Raw genomic sequence first — 23559 nt, 5'->3', positions numbered from 1 at the left:
GTACCGGGTTATCCTGATTGTAGGTCTCATTCGTTGGTGTTTTTTATGATCTTTTTCTATATATTTATTATTTTTTCCCCTCTCATCTAGACATCCACAGCTGTCGAGATCATCCTCTGCGCCAGATTAGCATCCCTTTCAGACGAAAAAGATCGATAAGTCCGAGTGAAAAGAAGGACGACATCCTGACAAGCATAGCCAAGACGAGCAACACCTTCATGGATTCTTGTGGGGGGAGGACCAGGGCTAGGATCCTACCTATCCCTATAGTATCAGTAGTATGAAGTAGCGGTGGATCATCTACGTATGGGAGACACACTGGGTGTTGGCTAGGTCTGGAGGTACTTGGAAGATTTTTATTTTTCTAGATTGATTTCTTCCTTCTTTCTCCTCCCACTGTTCTGTTTCTCCTTCCTCTCCTCTTCTTTTCGACTGATATCGAGATTTCCCCTCACGATCGAGTCGTTCTATACAGGGAATGGATGCATCAGGTGATCCACTCTACTAACCAAGAACAACAAAATAAATTATATAAAATAAATCCGCCTCCGAAAACCAAGTGACAGACAAACTGCCTGTTTCTTTTTCCTCTCATCCCTTTCAATATGCATACGGTCGTCTCTCATATCCGTCGACGGTCATCGTTGGCCAGTGGTGCCAGTAAGTTCCAACATTCTTAACAGTGGTTGACCCTCCCACACGTCATTGCCATGTTCGGCCCGACTTCTCTCTCCCCCTCAGTAATCAATCAAACCTTCGTCCACCAACCCTCCAAGCCCTTTCCCCTTTACTCTCTGGCTTTTCTACCTTTTCTTCTCTCATATCATTCGACAACGCTGAGCACTATACCTGACTCCATCTTTCCTCCCTCTTTCCTTTCCCCCCGCCATATCTTCCGCCGCGGAACACCCCGCCCCGCCCCTCCTTTTCGACACCATGTCCGCTGACTGGGGCTCCTTTTTCAACATCACAGGCGCTCGCTCGTCACTCGATGAACCCTCCAGGGATAAAGTGGAAAATACCAGTGGGGATGATGAGCTGGTAGAACCCGACCAAGGAAATGGTAAGGGCTGACCGTGAGAGTTTTGATCGACCGCATAAATCAAGTCGGTGCTCGAGCTGACCCTCCCAGTCCTGTCGCATATCATTTCCCAGCTCCGACCGGGCGCAGACCTAAGCCGGGTGGTGCTGCCTACCTTCATTCTCGAGCCGCGGTCTATGCTGGAGCGCATCACTAAGTAGGGACTCTCCTTAGGCCCGTTCTGTGGCGGCGGGCCCGTTGCTGACTGCCTCTGTTCTAGCTTCATGGCCCATCCGGAGACGCTCCTGCCCATGTCGACTATTGACGATCCGCTCGAACGCTTCATATCCGTGGTCAAATTCTATCTGAGTGGGTGGCACATCAAACCTCCGTACGTCCGATATCCTCCCACCTGCCAGCCGTTTCTCGCGAGCTAATCGGTTCCGTTGGACAGAGGGGTGAAGAAACCGCTGAATCCCATCCTTGGAGAAACTTTCACCTGCTACTGGGACTACCCCGATGGCACCCGCGGGTACTATATCTCCGAACAGACCTCCCACCACCCGCCGAAATCCAGCTACTTCTTCATGGCCCCCGAACATAATATCCGCATCGACGGCACCCTGAAGCCGCACAGTAAATTCCTGGGCAACTCGGCTGCCAGTATGATGGAAGGGATCGCCATCGTGCGGTTGTTGAACCGCGGGGAGGATAAAGAAAAGGGTGAACGATAGTACGTCTCCCGCTTGGTGACTCTGGATGTCAGGAACTGACGGACCGCAGCATCGTGACGCAACCGAATATGTACGCGCGCGGCATCCTTTTCGGCAAGATGAAGTACGAGCTCGGAGATCACAGCTACGTGCGATGCCCCGAGAACAATCTCGTCGCCGATATCGAATTCAAGACGAAGGGGTATTTCTCCGGCACTTATAACGCGATTGGGGGCACCATCAAGAACGAGAAGACGGGCGAGGTTTTATATGAGCTATCGGGTTTTTGGAACGGGGATATGCAAATCCGAGATGTCCACGTATGTTGTCCTGGATCTCCTTACTGAAGCCATGGTCTCACAAACGCAGTCCAACCACAAAGATACGCTGTTCGACGCCAGCCACGCCAAACACACCCCACCCACCACTCGGCCCATCGAGCAGCAAGGCGAGCGTGAATCGCAGCGATTGTGGGAAAATACCGTCAAGGCGATCATCGCGCGAGATCACGAGGTGGCAACGGATGAGAAAACGAAGATTGAGGACCGTCAACGTGAGGAGGCCGCCAAGCGGGCTGAGCACGGCGTGGAGTGGCACCCTCACCTCTTCCGCCCGGTCCACGGAGGACCGGGGGGGCCCGACGAGGGCGAGGAAGACCTGGACTGGATCATCAATGCGAACGTGTAAGCCTCTTTCCCAGTGGTGTTTCTTGGTGTACTCCGGCTAAGCAGAAGCGATAGCGACCCGCACAACCCCGAGCATGCCCGCCAGCAGATCCTGGCCATCGCACCGATTCTGGAGGGCCAGCCTCTGCCATCCATTCCGGAAATCCCTCCGCATCATCCCCCGGCCGGCCAGGTGGCGGCTCCGGAGCAGGCGCACACCGAAACTACAGAGACAGCACCGCACACCGATCCCCCGGCGGAAGTTCTGAACCCGACGTCAGCACATGGGATACTTTGAGGTCGTGAAGCCCGCTCGGACTGAAAGCCTGGCCCATTCTACCTAAAGCACACGGAGATGAGAAGGCATATAATAAAACCACAGATCGACAACTGGAAGGGTAGCAACGGCCACTGAACCATGGTGCATGGGCCAAACCGGGGGTCAATGAATTAACCTGCGCAGAGGGCATCAACCGACCAACAGATGGACCAGCATGATCCTGTCTCTCTCTCTGCTCTGCGCTGCGCTGGGAGAGGGTCACGCATGCAAGGTTTGGTTTGGTTCAGACCATATATTGGAGCAAGGCCCTCAGGTTTCAACACCGCTGCCATGGCCAATCACCCACATCGTACTGGATACCCATTGCTTGATTGATGCGTTATAACTTTTTTTAGTACTATAGCATGTGTGGGGGTAGTATGTTTGATAGGGGGGATTTATAAAATGGACATACATAATTGATTAAGTTATAAGAGGTGTATCATGTGATATAGACTACGGGGTACGGAGGAGTAGGGTATGGATGTAGGAGGGACCTAATTATCTATATAAGGCATATTTGACATTGATCTCCATGGGATTATGTCACGCAAGCATGTGAGGTGGTGTGTTCAACATGACATGACAGTAACAGACCATCTGCATCTCTAGGTATTCAACAAGTATTCAACAAGTATTCATGTCATGGCCTGGAGTATATGTGTACACGGATACACATATCAAGACCATCCTATCAACCACTGGTTTATGAAGAATCAGCCAATCAGCGAATTTATGAACTTGAGATATCCACGGTTCATCACAGCCTACCCACCACTCAAGGCCGATCCAGACCTTGATTGAACATACGGATGGATCCTTCCAGAACATGATTCAAAAATTTAGCCACTCAATATAATCAACAAGTACGAGGACGAAAAAGAGAACGAAGTAAGTATCCATAAGATGGAAAGAAAAAGAAAAAGAAAAAAAAGGAACAGCCGTGGATCGAACACGGGACCTATAGATAATTGCTAGTTGTTACACCATTGCAATCTACCACTCTACCGCTGAGTTACTGCTCCTGTGCATGTGGTTCTGCTCGACAATTGAGATTTATCATCTTCCCACCATTGTTTCCAAAAAAAATCGAAATATTTTTATGGGTTGTATGTATGGTATGTGTACCTGGTATAATAACTATACTTTCGGATTCAGGTACTATTCATGTATTTAAATCATGTCCATGAGAGCTGTTTGGTCATGTGCTTATTTTACTACCTTATGCTGATACATATATTTGTTTTTTTGTTCCTGACTGTATTCTTTTCCAATGGTAGGTCTAAAACATCAGATAGCAGATAGATAAACGCCACCGCAAACAACGCCAATACCGCCCTGCCCAAAATTTAACCAATGTATATACAGCTCCACCCAAATTCGAAAAGAAAAAAAGGTCAAAAAAAATCACGAAGCATAAAGCTCATCGCGCTGACCAGCCGCCCGCTCCAACTCCCGCCGCCGACTAAACTTAGCCAAACTGCCGTTCCCGTCCTGCTCCTCGCGCATCTCGTCGCGCAGGGCGGTCTCCTCCTCGATCTCGTGCTCGGTGTCCTCGCGGAGTCCCAGAATGTCCGGCGGGATGAAGCTCATCTGCACGGACGGGGCGCCCTTGATGTAGCGGAGCTGCTCGGTGACGGACTCGTACAGGTTGGCGAGGTAGGAGCGGGGGTTCTTGTTCTCGAGCTTGCGCATCTCCGACAGCGGCGGGAAGAGCGAGTAGTCCGGGCCGAAGTGGTTGCGGAATTTGACGGTGTCCGGGATGTGCGGGTCGATGAGGTTCTGGGCGTCGAGGAGGATGGAGGTCTCGTGGGCCCAGGCGCGCGACACGTTGCGCGGGGTGTAGCCGCCGCCGCCGACGACGAGCATGGGGAGGTTGAAGGTCTTGACGTAGGCGACGCAGGCGCCGTGCGCGGAAACGTTGAGGTTGAAGCAGCCGAGGCGGTCGCAGCCGAGTGAGTCGGCGCCGCATTGCAGGACTATGGCGCCGGGCTGGTAGACGTTGACGCAGGAGCTGACTACGTCGCGGAAGAGCTGGATGTAGGAGTCGTCGTCGATGCCGTCGTGCAGCGGGACGTTGATCGCGTGGTGCGCGCCCGGGTTCAGCGGGTGGCTGGGGCCGGTGCTGTCGCGGGCGCCCGTGCCCGGGAAGAAGTTGTCCTTGTCGTACTTGTGGAAGGAGACGGTGAGCACGCGGTCGGTCGACCAGAAGGCTTGCTCGACGCCGTCGCCGTGGTGCACGTCGATGTCGATGTACATGACGCGCGGGTGCAGACGCAGCAGCTGCAGGGTGCCCAGCACGATGTCGTTGACGTAGCAGAACCCGCTGGCCTCGGCCTTCTTCGCGTGGTGCAACCCGCCCGACCAGTTGACTGCGATCTCGCTCTGGTTGTTGCACAGCTTGCGCGCCGCGTCGATGCTGCCGCCCGCGTACAGCGAGCAGTAGTTGTACAGGCCGTCGAAGATGGGACAGTCATCCCCGAAGTTGAACCGCACGACGTTCTCGCTCTGATCCGCGTTCTCCATGTCGCCCGGGAGCACCTGCTGCAGGAAGTCTAGATAGTCGGTCTTGTGGAAGTCGGCCATCTCCTCGTAGGTCGCCTCGCGCGCGAAGTACAGATCCATCGCGTGGTGCATGCCGTACGCCATCACCAGCTGCTTCGTGAGCGTGAGGCGCCACGGCTTCATTGGATGCGACTGCCCGAAATGGTGCAGCTCCACGGCTGGATTGGCATGCCACGAGACGCGATAGCCTTTCGGTCGGGGAATCGCATGGTATTGGCGTTCGTGGGTGGCTTTGCGGTCGAGAGAGAGGGTATTGGAGGGCGGAGGGGCGTATTCCTGAACGACGGCGGATTTGGCCATGGAGGAGGAGTAGGATGGTTAAGAGAGATAAGGAAGTTAATTTTGGGATATACACACCCCAGAGATCATTCTGGGGGAAAAAGAGATCGAAGGACAGGAAACAGACTGAGAGTGGAAGAATTAAAGATTGAAGATTGAAGATTGAAGATGGGAAAGTAAGTGGAAGGCAAAGACGCCGGAGGTGGAGAAATTGCCCGGATCGGCGGGTCTCTGGAACCGTCAATCGTCCTTCATGGGTTTTATTTTTCACACGCGCAGTTCACACACACTAGATGAACTAGTAGATGTAAAATCACCAAGATGACATAGTTCTCCACTGCTCTAGTAAAATAGTATATTCAAATAAACAGGTTGAAGCATGCGCGATACAAAAGGAATGATCGCCACCCGATGTCGGCCGCGGACCACGGCTAAACGGCTTAGAAATATATAGAGTACTTACTATATTTACTTCGATCTCTACTCCTCCACTCCTGCCTGTCATAGTCCATCCACCACCAGTCGGAAATACCACACACAATGCCCATGACCACCGCAGCAACCACTCTCCGCCGGTCCCTCGAAGACCCCAAATCGTTCATCACCGCCCCAGGCGTATACGATGGGTTATCCGCGCGTATCGCCCTCAACGTGGGCTTCGACGCCCTATACATGGTACGTTTCACCTCTCGCCACTACTAGAGGAAGGTAGCTCACAAACCCCCCACAGACCGGCGCAGGCACAGCAGCCTCAGTACACGGCCAAGCCGACCTAGGCATCTGCACGCTAAACGACATGCGCGCCAACGCAGAGATGATCGCGAACCTGTCCCCTTCGACGCCCGTCATCGCCGACGCGGACACCGGCTACGGCGGACCGATCATGGTAGCCCGCACGACGGAGCATTACTCGCGCGCCGGAGTCGCCGCCTTCCACCTCGAGGACCAGGTGCAGACCAAGCGCTGCGGTCACCTGGGCGGCAAGATCCTGGTCGACAAGGACACCTACGTGACGCGCATCCGGGCCGCCGTGCAGGCGCGGCTTCGGATCGGAAGTGATATTGTTATCATCGCGCGGACGGATGCGCTGCAGGTGCATGGGTATGAGGAGAGTTTGGCGCGCTTGCGTGCGGCTCGTGACGCTGGCGCTGATGTCGGTTTCCTGGAGGGGTTGACGTCGCGCGATATGGCGCGCCAGATTGTTCAGGATCTGGCGCCGTGGCCGGTTTTGTTGAATATGGTTGAGCATGGGGCTACGCCGTCTATCTCGGCTGCGGAGGCCCGCGAACTGGGCTTCCGGATTATCATCTTTCCTTTTGCGGGGCTGGGCCCTGCGGTTGCGGCGATGCAGGAGTCTATGGAGAGGCTGAAGCGCGATGGCATCCCGAACCTTGGTAAGGAGATGACGCCGCAGATGCTGTTCCGCGTGTGCGGGCTGGATGAGAGCATGCAGGTGGATGCGCAGGCAGGAGGTGCGGCTTTTGAGGGGGGTGTAGAGCTGAAGAAATGAAGTTGACAGCCGAGAGGATTCTGCTAAAGGTGTTTCCTATCTTGCCAAAAATTAATGATATTACTTCTATGAAAAGAGATTCATATACTATGTAGGATAAAGAGGTATACAAAACAGAAGGTATAGATACATGTGACATCGTGTCGATCAGCCCGTCTATGAAATAACATCGGGATCAACAAAGCAAAGTGGGGAATGCTCTACAGCACCAAAATAGTATAACAGCAATGAAAAAAAAACAAAGAAGGTAAGTCCCAAGGAGGGACTATATGTGCAAACCTGTACGCTTCATCCTCATTCGGTGGTCTTCCTGCTGGTCTCCTCCACATCCTCGACTTCTTCCTCTGCCAGTCCCTCCAGCTTCTCCTGTGTCGCCGGGCTGATGGTGGCAGTCGGCGCGGGCGAATCCTCTCCACCGCTCATTTGCCATTCCATCAACTTCGTGAACGCGCCGTCCGGTTGGGCGCTCAGTTCTTCGTAAGTTCCATGTTCAGCAACCTTGCCATCCGGACCTAAGACGACAATCGTGTCGGATCGTTTGATCGTCGACAGGCGATGGGCGATGCTGATCGTCGTGTTGTTACCCCGGAGGAGGGCTGCGAGAGCGCTGTTGACCAGCGTCTCCGACTCCGCGTCGAGAGCGGACGTCGCTTCGTCCAAAATGAGAATGTCAGGTTCCTTAATGAGGGCACGGGCAATAGCGATGCGTTGCTTCTGCCCGCCTGATAGCTGTGCGCCTCGTGCGCCTACTTGGGTGTCAAGTCCGTCTGGCTGCGAGGGGTGTTAGTAGGGTTCGAAACTATAGAGTTTCCCTTCCCCAGATAAACTTACGAAATCACTGATGAACTGGCAATTGGCCTTGCGGGCCGCAGTGACGATTTCCGAACGGGTCGCGCGAGGGCTGCCATAGGCAATGTTCTCGGCAATGGATCCAGAGAAGAGGACAGGCTCCTGCGAGACGACACCAATCTTCCGCCGGAGCGACTTGGCATTCATTTTACCAATATCCCTGCCGTCAATAAGGATCTTGCCGGCGGTGGGGTTGTAAAACCGGAGTAGGATAGAAGCGATGGTGGATTTGCCGCCTCCGGACGGCCCAACAATAGCAACGTTGGTCCCTTGCGGGATCTCGAAATTCAAATCCTTGAAGATGGGAACTGCGGGGCGCGTCGGGTAACTGAAAGACACGTTGTCGAAGCGGATGGGGCCACGAGCAGACACAACCTTTTCACCCTTAGTAGGGGAGATGGTCGGCTGGCGATCCTGGAGTTCAAATAGCCGGCTGGCGGCACCAACGCCCTTCATCAGCTCGGAGTAGAAGCTGGAAAGGCCAAACATGCTGGAGCCAGCATAAGCTGTGTACATAAGGAAAGAGGTGAGCTCTCCGATGCTGATGGCACCGGACTGGACCATGCCACCTCCGACGTAGAGGAGCGCTAAGATCGTCATATTTCCCATTAAGCCGGTCTAGAACGTATTAGGACCATGTCGCTCACTTTTCGCTGCGTAGGGGTACATACCGAGCTAAAGAAGGTGGCACTGATAAGGGATTCCTGCTTGCCGAGCTCAAAAATCTTGCGGACTTGGGTGTTGTACCGATTGACTTCGCAAACTTCCCCAGCGAAAGACTGGCTAGTTTTCACATTGCCCAATCGCTCCTCCGCGATCTTGGTCAAAGACCCCAAGTTCCGTTGAATCTTGCGACTCAGGTTTCGGATCGCCCTTCCGTAGAAGAACGCTCCGAGACCGATCGGAGGAAGCAGCAACGCCAGAATGCTGGACAGCTTGAGACTAACGTACGCCATCAAGCCGAACCCGGCTGCTCCGCTCACCGCCGCGCGCAGTCCATCCGAAAGATTTTGCGTGATGCTCTTGCCCACGATGATCGTGTCGGAGCTCAGACGAGAGATCAGGTCACCCACGCGATTAGCATCAAAGAACTCCGCATCCTGGATAAAGGTCTGACGGAAGAGTTTGGAGCGCAGGCGGGCGACGATGCGCTCGCCAACAATCCGAAGGATGATGATTCGACCGTAATTCGCGGCGGCGCCCACTGCGAGAATGCCCGCCAAAGCGCCGTAGAACATAGGAAGGCTCAAACCGAAAACCTCGGTCCCAACATTCTCGGTGGACTTGGTAGCCGCATCCATGATCCTTCCAATAGAAAACGGAATCGACATTGTGATTGATGACGAGACCAGCAGAAACAAGAACGCGAAACCGAGCTTCTTTGACTCGGGCCGTGCAATGGACAAAAGCCGCCATATCTCTCTGAAGCCCGATTTTTTCCCAGAGGCCCCGTCTTTGGCGAGCTTTGCTTGCATATTCACTTGTGCCGCTTGTGCTGCCTTTTCCGATAGTTCAAACCCTTTGTCGGCCTCCTCCTCGTCAATATCCTGGCTAGACTTGTTCTTCCCATTCTGACCGTTCGTGGACTGCGAACCCGGGGTTGTTTGTAATTTTGATCGTGACGAGGTGAAGTGGCGAGCATTCAGGGACCATTGGGACCGGAACACAGATCTTAAGGGGCTATCCGAAAGCAAGGACTGAAGGCCAGTCGGCTGACACAGGCGATGGCGGGAAACTGAGCCGGAGGCTCCCGAGAAGCGGCGGGCGAAGTCACCACCAAGACCGGGCGCAAAAGGCGATGCGTGAGGGGACCGAGAGAGAACGTGGTTTAAAATGCTTCCATTTGAGCTCGCAATGTGTCTGGCAGTGACTCCAGGGGCCCAAGAGGCCAGGACCCTGACTCCGCGCATTGTGGAAAGAACGAAATGCGGGAATCGGACGAATGTGTCGGATGTCACGGAATACAGCACAATGCCATATCTTAGTCGGCTTATGAAGGATCGAATATGACCATGACACGAGCGTCTCAACCACAGTGGAATGGAAGGACTGAGAGTGCTGGTAGAGGAGTTAGGAAGAAAGCAGGTTAGCGGTGGTTGGAAAGAGTAAGAGCGTCAGGCCGAATGCCGACAATCCCCATGATTCGATCCGTTTCGGACGCTCATCGGCTCGTTTCTGCCGCCATCCACCGCCCGGGGATCTTCCACGATCCAGAATCGTGACAAGCTGGAGTTGGAGCTTGCTTGATACTCCATCCCTCAAACATCACTGTCGCCGGAGAACTTTCTCCAGATCTTGCATATAGTATTCTATCTATCAGTTCGATTAACTCCCCGCCCCCCGATCAGACCCTCGCCTCTTCTGCGAGCTCATCCTCTTTGCTCTCTGCCCCACCCCCACTTGCGTCACCAAACCCCATACGCACTGCTTAGTGTCGGCTTTCTCTCTCCCTCCACAATGGTTCTCGATTACAGCAAGTGGGATGCCTTGGAACTGTCCGATGATTCAGACATCGAGGTTCATCCCAACGTCGACAAGCGGTCCTTCATCCGTGCCAAACAGGCCCAGATCCACCAGCAGCGGGAGCAGCGCCGCCATGAGATCGAGACTCTCAAATACGAGCGCATCGTGAATGATGGGCTTCTCACACGCATCGACAAGTTACTCTCCTCGCTTCGCCAGCATGAGGGGTCTTCAGGAAACCCGGAGGAGCTGGTCTTCCAGGCTTTGATGGAGTCCGCGGGTAACCCCTCGGAGGACCAAGCCCCCCCGCCCCCGGAAGGCGTGTATACCCACGAGAAGGAACAGCCGAAATACTCGCAGATGATGGGTGCTCTGGTGGACCAGGTTAAGAAGGAAATGAAGGACCCGAGCAGCGACAAGCTTTTCCAAGAGTATATCACCGGTGTCCAGGGCCATAAGGATAAGGTGCAGGGGCTACAGAAGCAGCTCCACGAGAGACTCGCCGAGCTGGAAAAGGAGGAGACGAGCAAGATCACGAGTGACGGACTCCACATGGGATTCGATACTTCGCACGTTGCTAAGGCTCAAGAAGAGAAAGCCAAGGCCTCAGAGCCTAAGGGGTCGGAGTCGGTCGAGCTCCTGAACCCGAACGCGCCCCCGCAGGAGGTGTCGCAAAAGCCAGGTGACGACGATGACGACGCGGAGGATATGGAGAGTGTGCGGGCCAGCGAACTGGGCAGGCGATTTGCGAAAATCTCCCGCGACGACTACCGTGCCCTGCTCCAGTTCATCTCCGAGAACCCGACGATCGTGGCGGAGAAAGAAACCGACGGTCTTTTGGTAGAGGGCTTCAACGCTCAGATGGAAGGGAAGGAGGACTTTGCGCGTCAATGTGTCCACCAAGGGCTGTTGCTGCAATACTGCCGTTCTCTGGGCCGTGACGGTATCGGTCTGTTCTTCAAGCGGTATGTTGCCCCTCATTTACCCCGAACATATGCTCGAGAATATTCACTAATAACCATGTGTAGCATCACCACCAAGGACCACCAAGCCGGAACGCTATTCCGCAACGACGTTAATGAAACCTACAACAAGATCAAGACGCGTGCTGCCGAGCTCGCCAAGGGCGGCAACGACCCCGCCGGCGTCGAGCAGATCCAGCTGCACGCCGTTGACCCGAACACCAAAATCACCATCAACATCCCGGCAGAGCAAAGCAACGAACCGGTTGAGATTGAAGCTCGCAAGATCTACGAATCCTTCCCCGAGGACCTGCGAACGGCCCTGGCCTCCGAGTCTTTGGACGAAGTCAACAAGGTCCTGGGCAAGATGCGCGTGGAGGAGGCCGAGGACGTGGTGGAGAAGCTTGGAAATAGTGGCATGCTCAGTCTGGAGGAGGGCGTTATCGATGCGACCACTGAAGAGGGCCGGAAGAAGCTTGAGGAGATCGAGGCTGAAAACAAGGAGTCCCGGATTGAGGAGGTAGGAGAGCCGGGTGGTGATGTTGCGGAACTTGATTGAATAGGAGGATGACTGTAAATATGGGAGACCGGAGTTGATAATCTGTTGGTCTCAGGGAACCATGAGAGCCTGTCTATATTTATTATCAAATTATCTGACAATTTGAAGCATGTATTGATTATGTCAATATAATAAACAAGGATATAATTAACATCAGGCCCATATGTAAACACCTGCACGCTCTATATATGCGAACAAAAACATCGACCAGAGTAATAACCAACACCATGCTGACCGGGTGTATCTATAACAGAGAAAGAAAAAAAAAAAGGCAAGGCGCGCAAATAAAACCCCGCTAAAATGCAACCAAAGTCTTAGAAAAAGTCCCTCTCATCCAACCACTGCGAGTCCATCGCGTAGGCGACTAAATCCGCCGCGCAGCACATGTCTTCATGACCATTCTGTAGATCCAGAAGCTCCAAGACAGCATCGAGTCTCTTTCCAAGCATGTCTTCGAGTTTTGAGACGACCTTGTCCTGCGATCCTACTGCAAGGACGCCAGGTCGACTCTTGCTGTCTTTCTTGCCCGACTTCCCAGCTTGTTTGATGGTCTTGTTCGGGGTGCATGGAGCGAGGGCTTGCCTGGCTGGTTTTAATGAGTTAGGCTCAGGCTTTTTGTTTTTGAGAAGAGATTTGAGCAGGAATAGAAGCCAGACGAGATTTGTTCGAGGGGCGTAGTCGGCCCAGATCCCTGGGACATCAGCGGGCTTCTCGGCCTCGCTAGGATTTCCCGTGTAGAGAGTTGCGCGCATGCTGGTTATTATATTAGTATATAGGGTCTTTTGGAGTGAATGATTGCAACTCACTGTCTGTAGGTGTCTCTTAACAGGATCTCGTCCTCGTCACGGCCGACGGCGTCGAAGATTTGTTTCTTGTCAAGATCCGACGAGGCAACATCCACTATTTCGCCCGATTCAACGGATCGCAGCTCCGCTCGCGAGAGCGAATAATCAATGATTGTAGTCTCTAAGGTGCTGAGGCCAAAGCCACTTGCAGAAGACCGGGACATGATATCCGTGGTTGTTGGAGGGTCCATACAGCCGTCCGGCCGTGTACTCCGAATGCAGACATTTCCAAGATGAAGATCGCGATGCTTTCATAAATTAGCTCTCGAGTCCCATGTTATAGGATGTAAATATCTTACCTCGAATTGTGCATATTCTTCAGAACGGGCAAGGGCCATGGCGACGCCCCAGAAGATATCGTATATTTGGAAGATAGACGACCAGGCAAACTTCTCCAGCTCACACCCGGCATCATCCATCTCGACGATCGCCCACAACTGGGTATCGGGGTAGGCTCTCTTGTTTGATGGGTTGGGATTGAGACAGTCATCCTTGGTCTCTTTATAGTAGTCCCATGCATTTTGGAAAGATTCAGGGAACCGGCCCTGGACGACATGGATTTCCCTGAAGCGAGCAAACCCAGGAATCGGGTCCAAATATTTGAGCATCCTCACTTCGGAAACAATTTCGTTGATAGTGGTATGCTTTTTTGATCCCGGGCCGCTCTTTGCACGCAGAGGAACAATCTTGAATACGCCGTCGCCATACGCCCTGAGACGCGCAAGTTTCGACTTAGACATCTCCTTCTCGCAGACCTCTTCGCGCAGACGAAGCTTATACACCTCACCGTATGAGCCTTCCGCAATCTTGACAACCTGCAGCATATTTCCGCCACGAGCCGCCCACGAACTGAACTTTTGGACGCTCCCTGCCGCGACCGGGGATAGTGCCTCATCCAGAATAGGCTGGACGTAGGTATTCGCTTTTGCATCCATGACGTAGCCAGAGGACACCCTTGGGGAGGGATTTTTTCTCCGCGTCGATCTCTTTTCACTTGCCGTTGCAGATAGGGCCTCACTTGCTGTTGTAGATTGGGGGCCTTCCTCCGGTGCGGGTGTCTTCTCGATGGGTTCCTTATCACTTGTTGTTGTAGGCTGATCCTGCGTCTCTGGCTCCAATGTTTTCTCGAGGGACGTTCGTGTACTGATTCTGACTTCCACCATCCTCTCGTATCGCTTCGGTGCTGCTATAGGAGACGTCTTCGGGGGCGACGATTCGACAGGGACCGGCTCGTCTTGCACTTCGACGGTCGGTACGGGAGTTTCATCATTGGAAGATGGAGTCGCATCTGTCTCTAGGCACTGCTCTGGTGCTGTCTCCTTCTCTGACATTGTCTCCTCCGGAACCGGTGTCTCGTCCAACTGGACCTCCGCTAACTTGACCTGGATATTCTCGATCGCATCCTGGACGATAATCTTCTTTGCCTTTTCCACTTCCTTCGCAGGACTTCTCTGATCAAACACCGCCCTGGCAGCATCTGCTCTCCGCTTCCCGTAGACTCTTCGTTGTGTTGTCTGGCGTGGCTTCGACGGCGGCTTCGCTTTCCGTTGTAGCGGAGTCGTGTCACCCATGGCGACGGGTGATGAGAGCATAGACATTGTACGCTGAGCCCAGGCCCTCAAGGGTAGATTTATCGGCTTATACTCGTTATATTGCGGTTTTCCTGACAGCTGCGATCGGCAGAGATTCGACGTGAGGAGAAACCCCGGAGAAGTTGGCAGCTCCGGGGCCTGAGGCTTTATTGATGCTTTCCCGGAAACGGCCTAGCGTCTTCGTTGCTGTGGTAAAAAAGCTATTATATAAACACATATGCATTTGGGCCAATCATATGTCATGACGTCTATCACTTTCATCCGTTGTTCTTTACAAGTTCACTGAGGACATACAGAGTAGTTCAATATCTTGGGAGTATTCACTGTTTGAGCATCAATCAACCGATTTGAATTCTATGTGTAGTATGTCTGCTAACAAAAACAGACCTCATCAATCAAATAACAACGGCGTTGTCTCCCAACAAGTCTAGTACTATATTCCAAAATGCGAAAAGAAACAGCTGTAATCATAGGTTTGCCCTTACGGCATTGTTGATTGCGTTATCCTGGCGACGAGATCTCCAGTACCGCTCTTTCAGCGCCGGAATCTCCCACGCCCACTCCGCCCACTTATCATCCCAAGACGGCAGTTCGTAACCGTCAGTTCCAACAGCAGGGGGACCAGCCAAATCCCGGAGGAAGTCAAAATATTCCTTAAAGTCCGGCCTGAGAGTGTGAAAGTCAGTTGTGGGGCCGCGGTACTTCAGCCTTTCAAATTCCCAGAGATCCTGCTCCGGGGGACTGGGCAAGGGCTTCGCGTTGTGGCCGGCAAAATACCTAGCCACGGCGACGGCCTGGTACTCGTATACGCGGAAACTGATCGCTGCGCGGACTTGGCCCACGAGGGCGAGGGACGGATCGCCGATCTTGAAGATGTGCTGGTAGAACCCGGCTACGCGGTTGTTGGGCGTGACGGGGTCGGGGTTGAGGAAGGGGTAGGATAGGCGGTATCCGGTTGCGAAGATGAGCTTGTCGATGTTTTCGACTTTTGTGTTGTCGGTGAAAGTTATGCTGGTTCCTGTGTCGGTTGATTTGATGGACTGGAGTGTTGGCTTGAGCTCGACGTTGGGAAGCTCCCATGCGAAGCGGAAAGCGTCGTTCCTGCCTCGCTGGGACACGTACAGAGGACCCTTGACGATGGCGTGGAGGTCGGTGACTAGGTCAGCGGAGGAGACATTGCCTCCGACTACGACAACCTTCTTATCGACGTAGTCATTTGAAGAACGGAATGATTTTGCGTGCTCGAACTTGGTGGGATGGGCTTTGAACGCGACGTCCAGGCCCTCCACGCCCGGGACTAGAGGGACGTTGTAATGCCCCGAAGCGACAATGACTGCATCGAAATGCTCTTGCCACCAGTAATCAGCTGGCTGGCCATGGTGCGTTAGATCTGTGCGTCGGAGAGTCACCGTCCACTTTCCGTCAATTTTCTCGACCCGTTCAACCGTTGTGTTGAAGGAAATCAGGTGCAAGTAGTCTTTGGCAAGGTTATCGAGGTAGTGGGATACTACCTGCCAAGGCCGAGTCGGATTTGAGTGCCCATACCGCTCAACGGAGAGCGCCGAGTTGATAACCGGGAACGGCGTGTGAGTAAACTCCATTGCCCTGATCCCGACATTGCTGTCGAGCGACTCATAGACGCCCGTGCGTGCTGTGGTGTCTTCGGGGGCTGGGGCTGTGAATTGTGGCAGCGTTGAGGGGATCTGGTTTTGGGCATTGTATGGGTCTCCGCGGGCAGGAAAGACGTCGGGGATAGAGTCAAGATGCCACACACCCCCTGGCCGATTCCGGCGCTCAAACACGCGGATTGTATCGAAGGCCTTTTCTTCATGGAGAGCTTTGACAGCCGATATGCCTGATGGTCCAGTGCCCACCACCGCTACGCGAGGATACCGAGCCATTGTGGTGTACGAGAGGGGTTTGGGAATGTCAAAAGTTGAAGCTGACTGAGACTGACAGGGGGAACGACATAGACACAGAAAAGAAGAATGTCCTGGTACGCAGGATCTTGCGGTCAACGATTTGATATCATAGTAGCGGTGTTTCGAATATTAAATAGACGGTGTCGCAAACTGCATATTGAATGCTACTTTGCATCGCTTGCGTGCCGCGACCCCTCACTGGCGACATATCAATACTTGAATAGTCGTCACAAACTGCCTAAACTATATCAGTGGAAATGCACGAAACCCCATCGTCCATTTCTCGCCGGAGGATCGTGCAGGAGGATTCGTTGTTCCCTGACGTGACCCGCGCTTGCGATGAGCAGTGCAGCGGAGTGGGAGGCCGTAGCTGAACCCAACATTGCCTGACCTCTAGAAGCAAATCTGGCCATAGACGTGGTGTTTGTATCTCAGAAATCCTGTTGGTCTATTGGCTACTTGTAAGTATACACCAAGCTATAGTTCGAAAGCTGCCTTCGGAGATACCGAGCAATCAAATTTGGATTCTCCAAATAAACAGGAAAGTCATATTAATAACCTTTTCCATGGCGGCAGCATCAACTGTACCAGACAATGACAGATTCGAGAACATCTCGACCCACAACCGCCATCTCTGAAAGAGACTTTGTCCTTCATCATATGACGTCAAAGACAATAAGGACACAGCCCTATGTGAGCTATACAATATAAGCCTTTGTGTTGAATGTGTATTGTATGCCCATCAACCTTGCACTTATTTACCTATCCCATCAATTGTCATCAATCTCATCAACCTCATCACGATGGTCAAGGACAAATCTACCGTCATTGAGTGAGACCTTTCCACTAATACTCTGGTATCCATCATGATAGTCCTAACAGACCGACCAGAGAATTCAATGACATCGTCAACATGACGCCCAACGAGCTCCGCGACTGGCTGAAGGAGGAGCAATCGCAGTCTTCGGGATGGAGCAACGAGTCTGGCGAGACGATCGGTCATGAGAGGTTAGTCACATCGCTCCTCGTCTAACCTTTTGTGCATTTGAGCAAGACTGAATTGAGTTGATATCTAGCGGTCGCAAGATCGTCGATATCCTTGAGCATAACCCAGACAAGGACCCGTCGGAGTATACAGACGGGGACGTCGATCATATGCGACGAGTGGTGTCATATTGTAAGCGACATCTCGCGCAGGAAGAGAAGGCGAAGCAGAACACGGACAGTCGGAGCTATCGATCGCTGAAAAACTGGGGCCACGATGCGTTGAAGGCTTAATGGGCAATGCAGCCAATCTGCTGATCTACTCTGTACCTTATTATCGATCACTCCACTCCAGCACCATCTCCGCTGTCACAAATAATCAAACCAAGGCGATTCTTTAATTGTAAGTTTTTGAACCAATTGCCAGGCCAGAATGATGTCACTCCATGTACGATTCCATGTAGCGACCCGAGGAGGAAAGACGTGCCAATCAGACAGTTGTGGCTGTGTCGGAGTTATTTTGGGTCATCAAGTTAGGGCAAAAATCTCCAATCAGCCATGTCGATTTCCCGCCCTGTTGTTTCTTCTCTCTCTCTCACTCGCCAATTGGATTCTGACACTAGATCGAAATGTCAGAGTCCGCTTTTTTTCCTATTTTCTTTTTTAGGTTTGACCTTTCTCGCGGTTTGACTGGGCACGGAGACACTGCCTGCGGGATTTGTTGACCGCTACGTGTCTCCCCGATGATGTCCAACCGCATTGCCTGAGAATCACCTGCCAGGTCCTCCAATGGCCTCATCGGTCAGAAAGAGCGGGGCGTCATCATCGAACATCGCTCGTCTCAACGTTGCCCGATCTCCCCCATGTGCGCTCTATCGACAGCAGAACGGCTTGGGCGCTTCGTTCTACGAGCCACGCCGAGGTTCTCCCAGCGGTCCAAGCTGCACACTCGCCACCGACGAGCATCTACCTTAGCACCTAGTAGATCCCAACAGACTAAGTTACCACTAGGAACTGACTCATTTGTGCCTGGCCTCTACACGTGGCGGGGCTGTCGCTAGTCCAGCCCAAAGAGTTGATACCATCGTCGCATAGACCACACTACTCCTCATACCCAGACTAGTATAAATTATTGCCCCTGCAGCTGTCTTGCATTGCAGATAAGATCAGAACTATTTCTTATCGAAGGAATAGAGTGGAATCCACTCGCAAGCCAAAATGGCCGATCGAACACTCAGCCTTCTCAGCCTGGACGGCGGCGGCATCCGCGGTCTCTCCTCGCTGCATATTCTCAAGCACTTGATGGAATGTATCAACCCGGAGGATCCGCCCAAACCATGCGACTATTTTGACATGATCGGGGGAACTGGATCGGGAGGGTAGGTGAAGCCACACACATACCCACTATCACAGAGTCGTGTCGGCGAGACGATGCTGATAATTTATTAGGTTGATAGCGATCATGCTTGGTCGACTGAAGATGGACATTTACCAGTGCATCCACGCCTACAAAAGACTGATGCAGCATGTCTTTACGCGGAAGCGCCTCTCTCTGGGGACAGGACTCGGATCGAAGGCGAAATACGACAGCCGACGACTGGAGTCAGCACTCAAGACTATCCTGAAAGAACTGGGGTACGAGAAGGATGCACTGCTGCGAGACGCCGATATTACATGCAGGGTGTAAGTACCGCGGGAAGACCACAACCTCAACACAATACATAGCTAATCATGAATATGACGACTCCAGATTCGTCTGCGTCACCGACGACAGTTCCGAGAAACTGCTGTCGCTGACCAGCTACCCAAGCAAGTACAGCTCGAATGAGCTCTTCAAGAGCGCGCGGGTGTGGGAAGCCACCCAAGCGACCTTTGCGCACACGGCGCTCTTCGAGCCCGTGACCATCGGTCCTAGCAGTCGCAAGTTCCACGACAGCACCAAAGAGGCCGGGAACCCGATCCGCGAGGTCTGGATCGAAGCCAAGGGCGTTTGGCCGTCGGGGACCCTGGAACGGCAGCTGCGGTGCATGGTTTCCATCGGGGCGGGGACGCCGTCGATCAAGCGGTCGACGGGACGTGGCTCGTTCGGGATGAAGAAGAAGGTGTCCGGTGATGCGGCAAACACTGAGGCTGAGATGAACAAGTTTATCCAGGAACATAGCGAGCTGGATGATGACGGCCGGCTGTTCCGGTTTGATGTCCCCAATGGATTGGCGGATATCAAGCAGGATGGGGTCGGGGAGATTAGCACGATTGTTGACGAGACGCAGAATTACCTGACCAAGGAGCTTGTCTATAAGCAGCTGAGGAAGTGTGGGAAGGCTCTTCGGGGGATTTGATTGTTTGAGTTGTTTTGGTCTGTTCACGTTGAAGATATGGTTTGGCAGATTGCATATACCCCGTTTGTTTTGTAAATCAAATACACAAATACTCTATATTATTCCTTTATACAAGCAAGCTATTACTATATGTCATGATAAGCGACTTGGAGACTGATTAGAAGACAGAAGCCATGGACATTCGATTTGGATGAATGAGACATATGCAGGAAGATATATGCACCATCATATGCCGAGATTGTAATAAGAGACAGAAGGGATCCAATTTTATAGACTATTGGTTTTGTAGACAGAATCATAATCAAATGACCTTTTGAAGAAGCTCACTATTATCCCAGGTGACGCATAGGAAAGCTCTATCCACTTCAACTATCTCGACTTTATGAAAATTAGTACGTGGCTTAGAGTAGGTGATATGGCAATCTATTCACTCTTAGAACAACAACAACAAGAGCAGCAAGGATATGTGTTTCAAGTCCCTGGCTTATACAAGAATCACTCCCCGAGGTCGTCTTGGGAGGTTTTCTTAGCCTGAAGATGACTTTGAGTCGTACGAGCTGCGCTGATTAGGATGAAACACCAGCGGCGCGTGGTCAATATCCCGGGTAAGGCACCACAAACTCAAGTGATGGCGAGACAGCCAATTTGACTGCCCTTGACGAAGGGAGTTTCTCCCGCGTTACCATTTGCTCCCTTGAGTGACTTGACCAAAGCTTTTCCCACAAGCATAGTTCCATCTAAACCTACCACAGCCTTGAAAGACCACCCACCATTCTTTAATAAAGTTTGACGAGCTACAAGACCATCCGTGGGTCCAAATAGAGTTTCACCATCTGGATATCCATAGTCCTTGTCACAACCGCATATAACGGCTTCCGATTCTCCGCCGTGGCCACGCTGTTGAGTCGTTGACATTGACAAGCTGCTGTGCAACAGTCTCGCAGCATCACGTCCAAATGCTGCCCAACGCAGCATAAATGCAGCCTGACCATTTTGCAACACCAACGGATTCCCTGGCCCTGCGTCCATCCCCTAAAGGAGCAGCACAGTTCGGCCATTTCCAACCGATGGGTATGCAGAGCCGGCAGGGTGACCTACTTCAGCAAAACCTTAAAGCGCGGGTTGTGTCTATGAACAGCAGGTTTGTTTGAAAGGCAGGACGTGGTGTCTATCTGTCGACGCCAACGGGGACGCCGACCGACGCCGACCGACGCCGACGCATCTGTCACAAAGCGGCATGTCAACCGCATCGGAGCAGTTTTCAAACTGCCAGGTACGTTGTGTGTTTACACAATTGACCTTCATGCTCGGGGTTGGATGCTGAACTCAATTTAGCATTTGATGTAAGGGTGTGATTATACTTTCGCAACCTTAAATGGTGGACCGCTGTCAGTGCCAGCGTACATCTACATATTAGGGCTAATGGGGACTCACCTTTTCCCTGGGGTTTGGTGTTTCTCTGAACAGAAATCACTCCGTCTACAGACAGGTCATCATGTTGATAAATCAACTAGAGAAGGGAAACTAGTTGATCACGTAGGATGGAGCAGGCCTGGCTCAAATCTCGCGGGCGGCGGTGGCCATCAGCCCCTCTGCTGTGCACGTTACTAATAGTAGCTTAAATATAGAGGGCAACCCTGTAAGATCCAGGCAGATTACCTGTTTCATATATTGGTCAGCTTGACCAGGCCAGTCCCCTGGGTATTTTTAGCGAATCCTAAAAGATCCGTAATTAACATTACTCCGAAACGAATCCTACTGGTTTATATTGGCCGCTTCTCGTATTGCCAAACATAGACAGCCAAAAGCCCGATTGGAATCCCGAGACCAGACCCTTATGCAGGATGGAATCATCTCTTGGCGTGGTCGCCTAAAATTGACTGGGATGTCCCCGGATCGATCGAGAGAGGCCGATCCTTTGAGTTTGATCGGGGACGACCGAAAGACTAGAACCATCAGCTGAGAAACAGACCTTGAGCTGACCAGACAAATTACGTACGCTCATTTGCTACGGGGTGAGATATATAGACCAACACATAGAGGGCACGGGGCGGGCCAAGCCCTAGGAAGAGATGACCCGGAGTTTTGGTGCATACAAGGTTTGTAGATCGGGGACTATACCGACTTCTCATATAATCTTCCATTAACTAGTTATAGCTATCAGCCGCCGCTGGAACCTACCGTGGCTTGCAGGTGTCTCTCTCTTCGGCCTCCACTATGCCACGTAAAGTCCGTCCTACGTCGATGTCCCGGACGTGACACCGGACCATGCAGGGAGAAGGGAAGATACATTCTTGGGTTCAAGACGAACGCACCGGGATCCAGACAGTTGGGTTGACAACAAGCCACCTCGTGAGATTCCCACCTTACATTGAAAACGACATCACACGAACAGGAACTATTTCCAGGATGCATCACCGCATATCCCCAATCCATTCCCTTCCCAACCGATACACACGACCCATCCCGAACCCCACCCCGTAACAAAACACACGCCTGGCCTCAATACTACCACGAACTTCCCCGACGACTATGACGTCTTACGCAAGATGACGTCCGTCGCCGGTGGAGTGGTTCTCAGCACGACAGGGACCCTGCCCGAGTCACTGGGCTGTGCGCTCTCGCTCCACCTGAGCGAGTACTGCCCGGCCTTGCCGGTTGGGAGAGCATAGTAATAGACGTTTTCCCGGTTTTGAATCATAACGTAATTGCCATAAGCGGAGAAGTTGTCGGAGTCGTCGGAGTCCGTGAAGCCTACTGTTCCGTCGTCGTTCAGCGACAGAGTGCTGGTGCTGGTGCTGGCGGCGGTGGATTCCCCTTGGTCGGATGTGGTGTTGTCGGTGTGAGCCACCCACTTTTGTGAAGATTGTGAAGATTTGGAGACTGCTGGTGTTAGTAGGGTTGGATAATGCATATTATGGATTAGTGCTTACAGTGGACTTTTCCCTTCTGGTTTGCGTCGGAGGCAGCTGGGTCGCCGATATGGGCATGGCCTGGTTCATTGCGCGTCAGCGTCGACTCTGCGGTGTTTGCTAAGGGACTGGAATGGGTGTTTTTCTTACCATCTGCGCTATAGAGAGGAAGTCCACTGATGTTCTCGCCGTACGCGTATATGTTGAAGTCTCCGTCTGTGGCCGGTGTCTGTCGTTTCCACAGCGGGGCTGCAGAGCCCAGCATCCCCAACCATATCAGACTGAGGCAAAGAAGCGGAATTAGACGGAGCATCTTGAGGGTCACGGAGTTCAGAAAGTTAGAGATGTTGAAACAGATTGTGTAGACAATGTTATTGCTGGTATAACGCTATCAAGCAACGTGATGGACGGAGACGAACTGAAGAGGCCCATCGCTGTCATATATCCACCCGCTTGGCCACTCAGCCAGTACAGGCAACGCCAGACCACGAATCCCTTCTCCACGTCGTCTGGGATGTTGCCATCACTGCCTAGGTCGGGCTGATCTGGATACGATTGCCGATCCGGGATGCAGCCGGTTCAAGCCCTCTACATCACTCTCGTATCCTGTCGCTTCTCCTCTCGCCGAGTGAGACAGCATACGGCCACAGGGCACAAGGTATCTGATGTTTTGTTTTTCCCTCCCCTTCCTTCTGACGAGCTATATCCTGGTCTTCAGGCCTAGACTTTTCTTTGTTTTTCGGAGTAGTATCTTATCATCTGGCGGGATCACGCTTGTTCTCATGCGAAACATGTGAGTCACGACGCCATACAACGCCTGCTATTACCTCCTGCTTTGCATGTCTGATTGGTACACGATAGCGATGGAGCGGCTGAGATCACGAGATAATTATTATCTACTTCGCTAGTGTTGGCCTGATTGAGATGGTTCGTCGGCGTGAGGTTGAATTGCTTGCATGGATGCGTATACTTGGATGGCGACGAACAGGGACCACGAGGCTCAGCTGGAGCACGCGACGATGCTCCCTTCGGCTTGCTGCTTGTAAGATGTGCGCTTTTT

At 52.6% G+C, this 23559-nt stretch overlaps 10 protein-coding genes and 1 non-coding gene across 11 annotated transcripts; 5 read left to right on the top strand and 6 right to left on the bottom strand.

The window, feature by feature from the left end:
* Positions 1-936: 936 nt before the first annotated feature.
* Positions 937-2697, top strand: P168DRAFT_295548 (OSBP family protein; the record flags this gene model as incomplete). Its single annotated transcript, XM_024838046.1, has 7 exons — positions 937-1063; positions 1133-1238; positions 1302-1412; positions 1476-1754; positions 1805-2054; positions 2104-2417; positions 2475-2697. The coding sequence occupies 7 exons, from the start codon at positions 937-939 to the stop codon at positions 2695-2697; spliced, it is 1410 nt and encodes a 469-aa protein (XP_024695038.1).
* A 954-nt stretch (positions 2698-3651) lies between these two features.
* Positions 3652-3743, bottom strand: P168DRAFT_t51. Its single transcript has one exon. It is a non-coding gene; the product is annotated as a tRNA-Cys (tRNA).
* Positions 3744-4044: 301 nt separating this feature from the next.
* hosA (histone deacetylase HOS2) lies at positions 4045-5807 on the bottom strand. Its single transcript, XM_024836773.1, has one exon. It carries the CDS (start codon positions 5581-5583, stop codon positions 4126-4128), a length of 1458 nt encoding a protein of 485 aa, XP_024695037.1. The 5' UTR covers positions 5584-5807; the 3' UTR covers positions 4045-4125.
* Positions 5808-6055: 248 nt separating this feature from the next.
* P168DRAFT_265052 (isocitrate lyase/PEP mutase family protein) lies at positions 6056-7131 on the top strand. Its single transcript, XM_024834893.1, has 2 exons — positions 6056-6237; positions 6293-7131. Exons 1-2 carry the CDS (start codon positions 6103-6105, stop codon positions 7070-7072), a joined length of 915 nt encoding a protein of 304 aa, XP_024695036.1. The 5' UTR covers positions 6056-6102; the 3' UTR covers positions 7073-7131.
* Positions 7132-7153: 22 nt separating this feature from the next.
* mdr2 (ATP-binding cassette permease mdr2) lies at positions 7154-10006 on the bottom strand. The gene is made up of 3 exons (XM_024840982.1): positions 8593-10006; positions 7904-8539; positions 7154-7843 (listed from the first exon to the last, which is right to left on the bottom strand). Exons 1-3 carry the CDS (start codon positions 9829-9831, stop codon positions 7367-7369), a joined length of 2352 nt encoding a protein of 783 aa, XP_024695035.1. The 5' UTR covers positions 9832-10006; the 3' UTR covers positions 7154-7366.
* A 172-nt stretch (positions 10007-10178) lies between these two features.
* P168DRAFT_309422 (Hsp90 co-chaperone CDC37) lies at positions 10179-12045 on the top strand. The gene is made up of 2 exons (XM_024839299.1): positions 10179-11349; positions 11413-12045. Exons 1-2 carry the CDS (start codon positions 10379-10381, stop codon positions 11903-11905), a joined length of 1464 nt encoding a protein of 487 aa, XP_024695034.1. The 5' UTR covers positions 10179-10378; the 3' UTR covers positions 11906-12045.
* A 25-nt stretch (positions 12046-12070) lies between these two features.
* On the bottom strand, positions 12071-14430 carry P168DRAFT_249192 (uncharacterized protein). Its single transcript, XM_024834163.1, has 3 exons — positions 13050-14430; positions 12712-12998; positions 12071-12658 (listed from the first exon to the last, which is right to left on the bottom strand). The coding sequence occupies exons 1-3, from the start codon at positions 14346-14348 to the stop codon at positions 12220-12222; spliced, it is 2025 nt and encodes a 674-aa protein (XP_024695033.1). The 5' UTR covers positions 14349-14430; the 3' UTR covers positions 12071-12219.
* Positions 14431-14809: 379 nt separating this feature from the next.
* Positions 14810-16243, bottom strand: P168DRAFT_279870 (putative dimethylaniline monooxygenase; the record flags this gene model as incomplete). Its single annotated transcript, XM_024835827.1, has 1 exon — positions 14810-16243. The coding sequence occupies one exon, from the start codon at positions 16241-16243 to the stop codon at positions 14810-14812; it is 1434 nt and encodes a 477-aa protein (XP_024695032.1).
* Positions 16244-17067: 824 nt separating this feature from the next.
* On the top strand, positions 17068-17542 carry P168DRAFT_316444 (DUF3140 domain-containing protein; the record flags this gene model as incomplete). Its single annotated transcript, XM_024840011.1, has 3 exons — positions 17068-17096; positions 17156-17272; positions 17341-17542. 3 exons carry the CDS (start codon positions 17068-17070, stop codon positions 17540-17542), a joined length of 348 nt encoding a protein of 115 aa, XP_024695031.1.
* A 924-nt stretch (positions 17543-18466) lies between these two features.
* On the top strand, positions 18467-19587 carry P168DRAFT_316443 (uncharacterized protein; the record flags this gene model as incomplete). The annotated part of the gene is made up of 3 exons (XM_024840010.1): positions 18467-18627; positions 18698-18931; positions 18999-19587. The coding sequence occupies 3 exons, from the start codon at positions 18467-18469 to the stop codon at positions 19585-19587; spliced, it is 984 nt and encodes a 327-aa protein (XP_024695030.1).
* A 2530-nt stretch (positions 19588-22117) lies between these two features.
* Positions 22118-22820, bottom strand: P168DRAFT_325303 (uncharacterized protein; the record flags this gene model as incomplete). Its single annotated transcript, XM_024840981.1, has 3 exons — positions 22650-22820; positions 22521-22580; positions 22118-22470 (listed from the first exon to the last, which is right to left on the bottom strand). The coding sequence occupies exons 1-3, from the start codon at positions 22810-22812 to the stop codon at positions 22118-22120; spliced, it is 576 nt and encodes a 191-aa protein (XP_024695029.1). The 5' UTR covers positions 22813-22820.
* Positions 22821-23559: the final 739 nt, after the last annotated feature.

This window comes from Aspergillus campestris (assembly GCF_002847485.1).
Source record: "Aspergillus campestris IBT 28561 chromosome Unknown P168scaffold_3, whole genome shotgun sequence".
NCBI lineage: Eukaryota > Fungi > Ascomycota > Eurotiomycetes > Eurotiales > Aspergillaceae > Aspergillus > Aspergillus campestris.
This window is presented reverse-complemented; position numbering and strand designations above follow the sequence as displayed.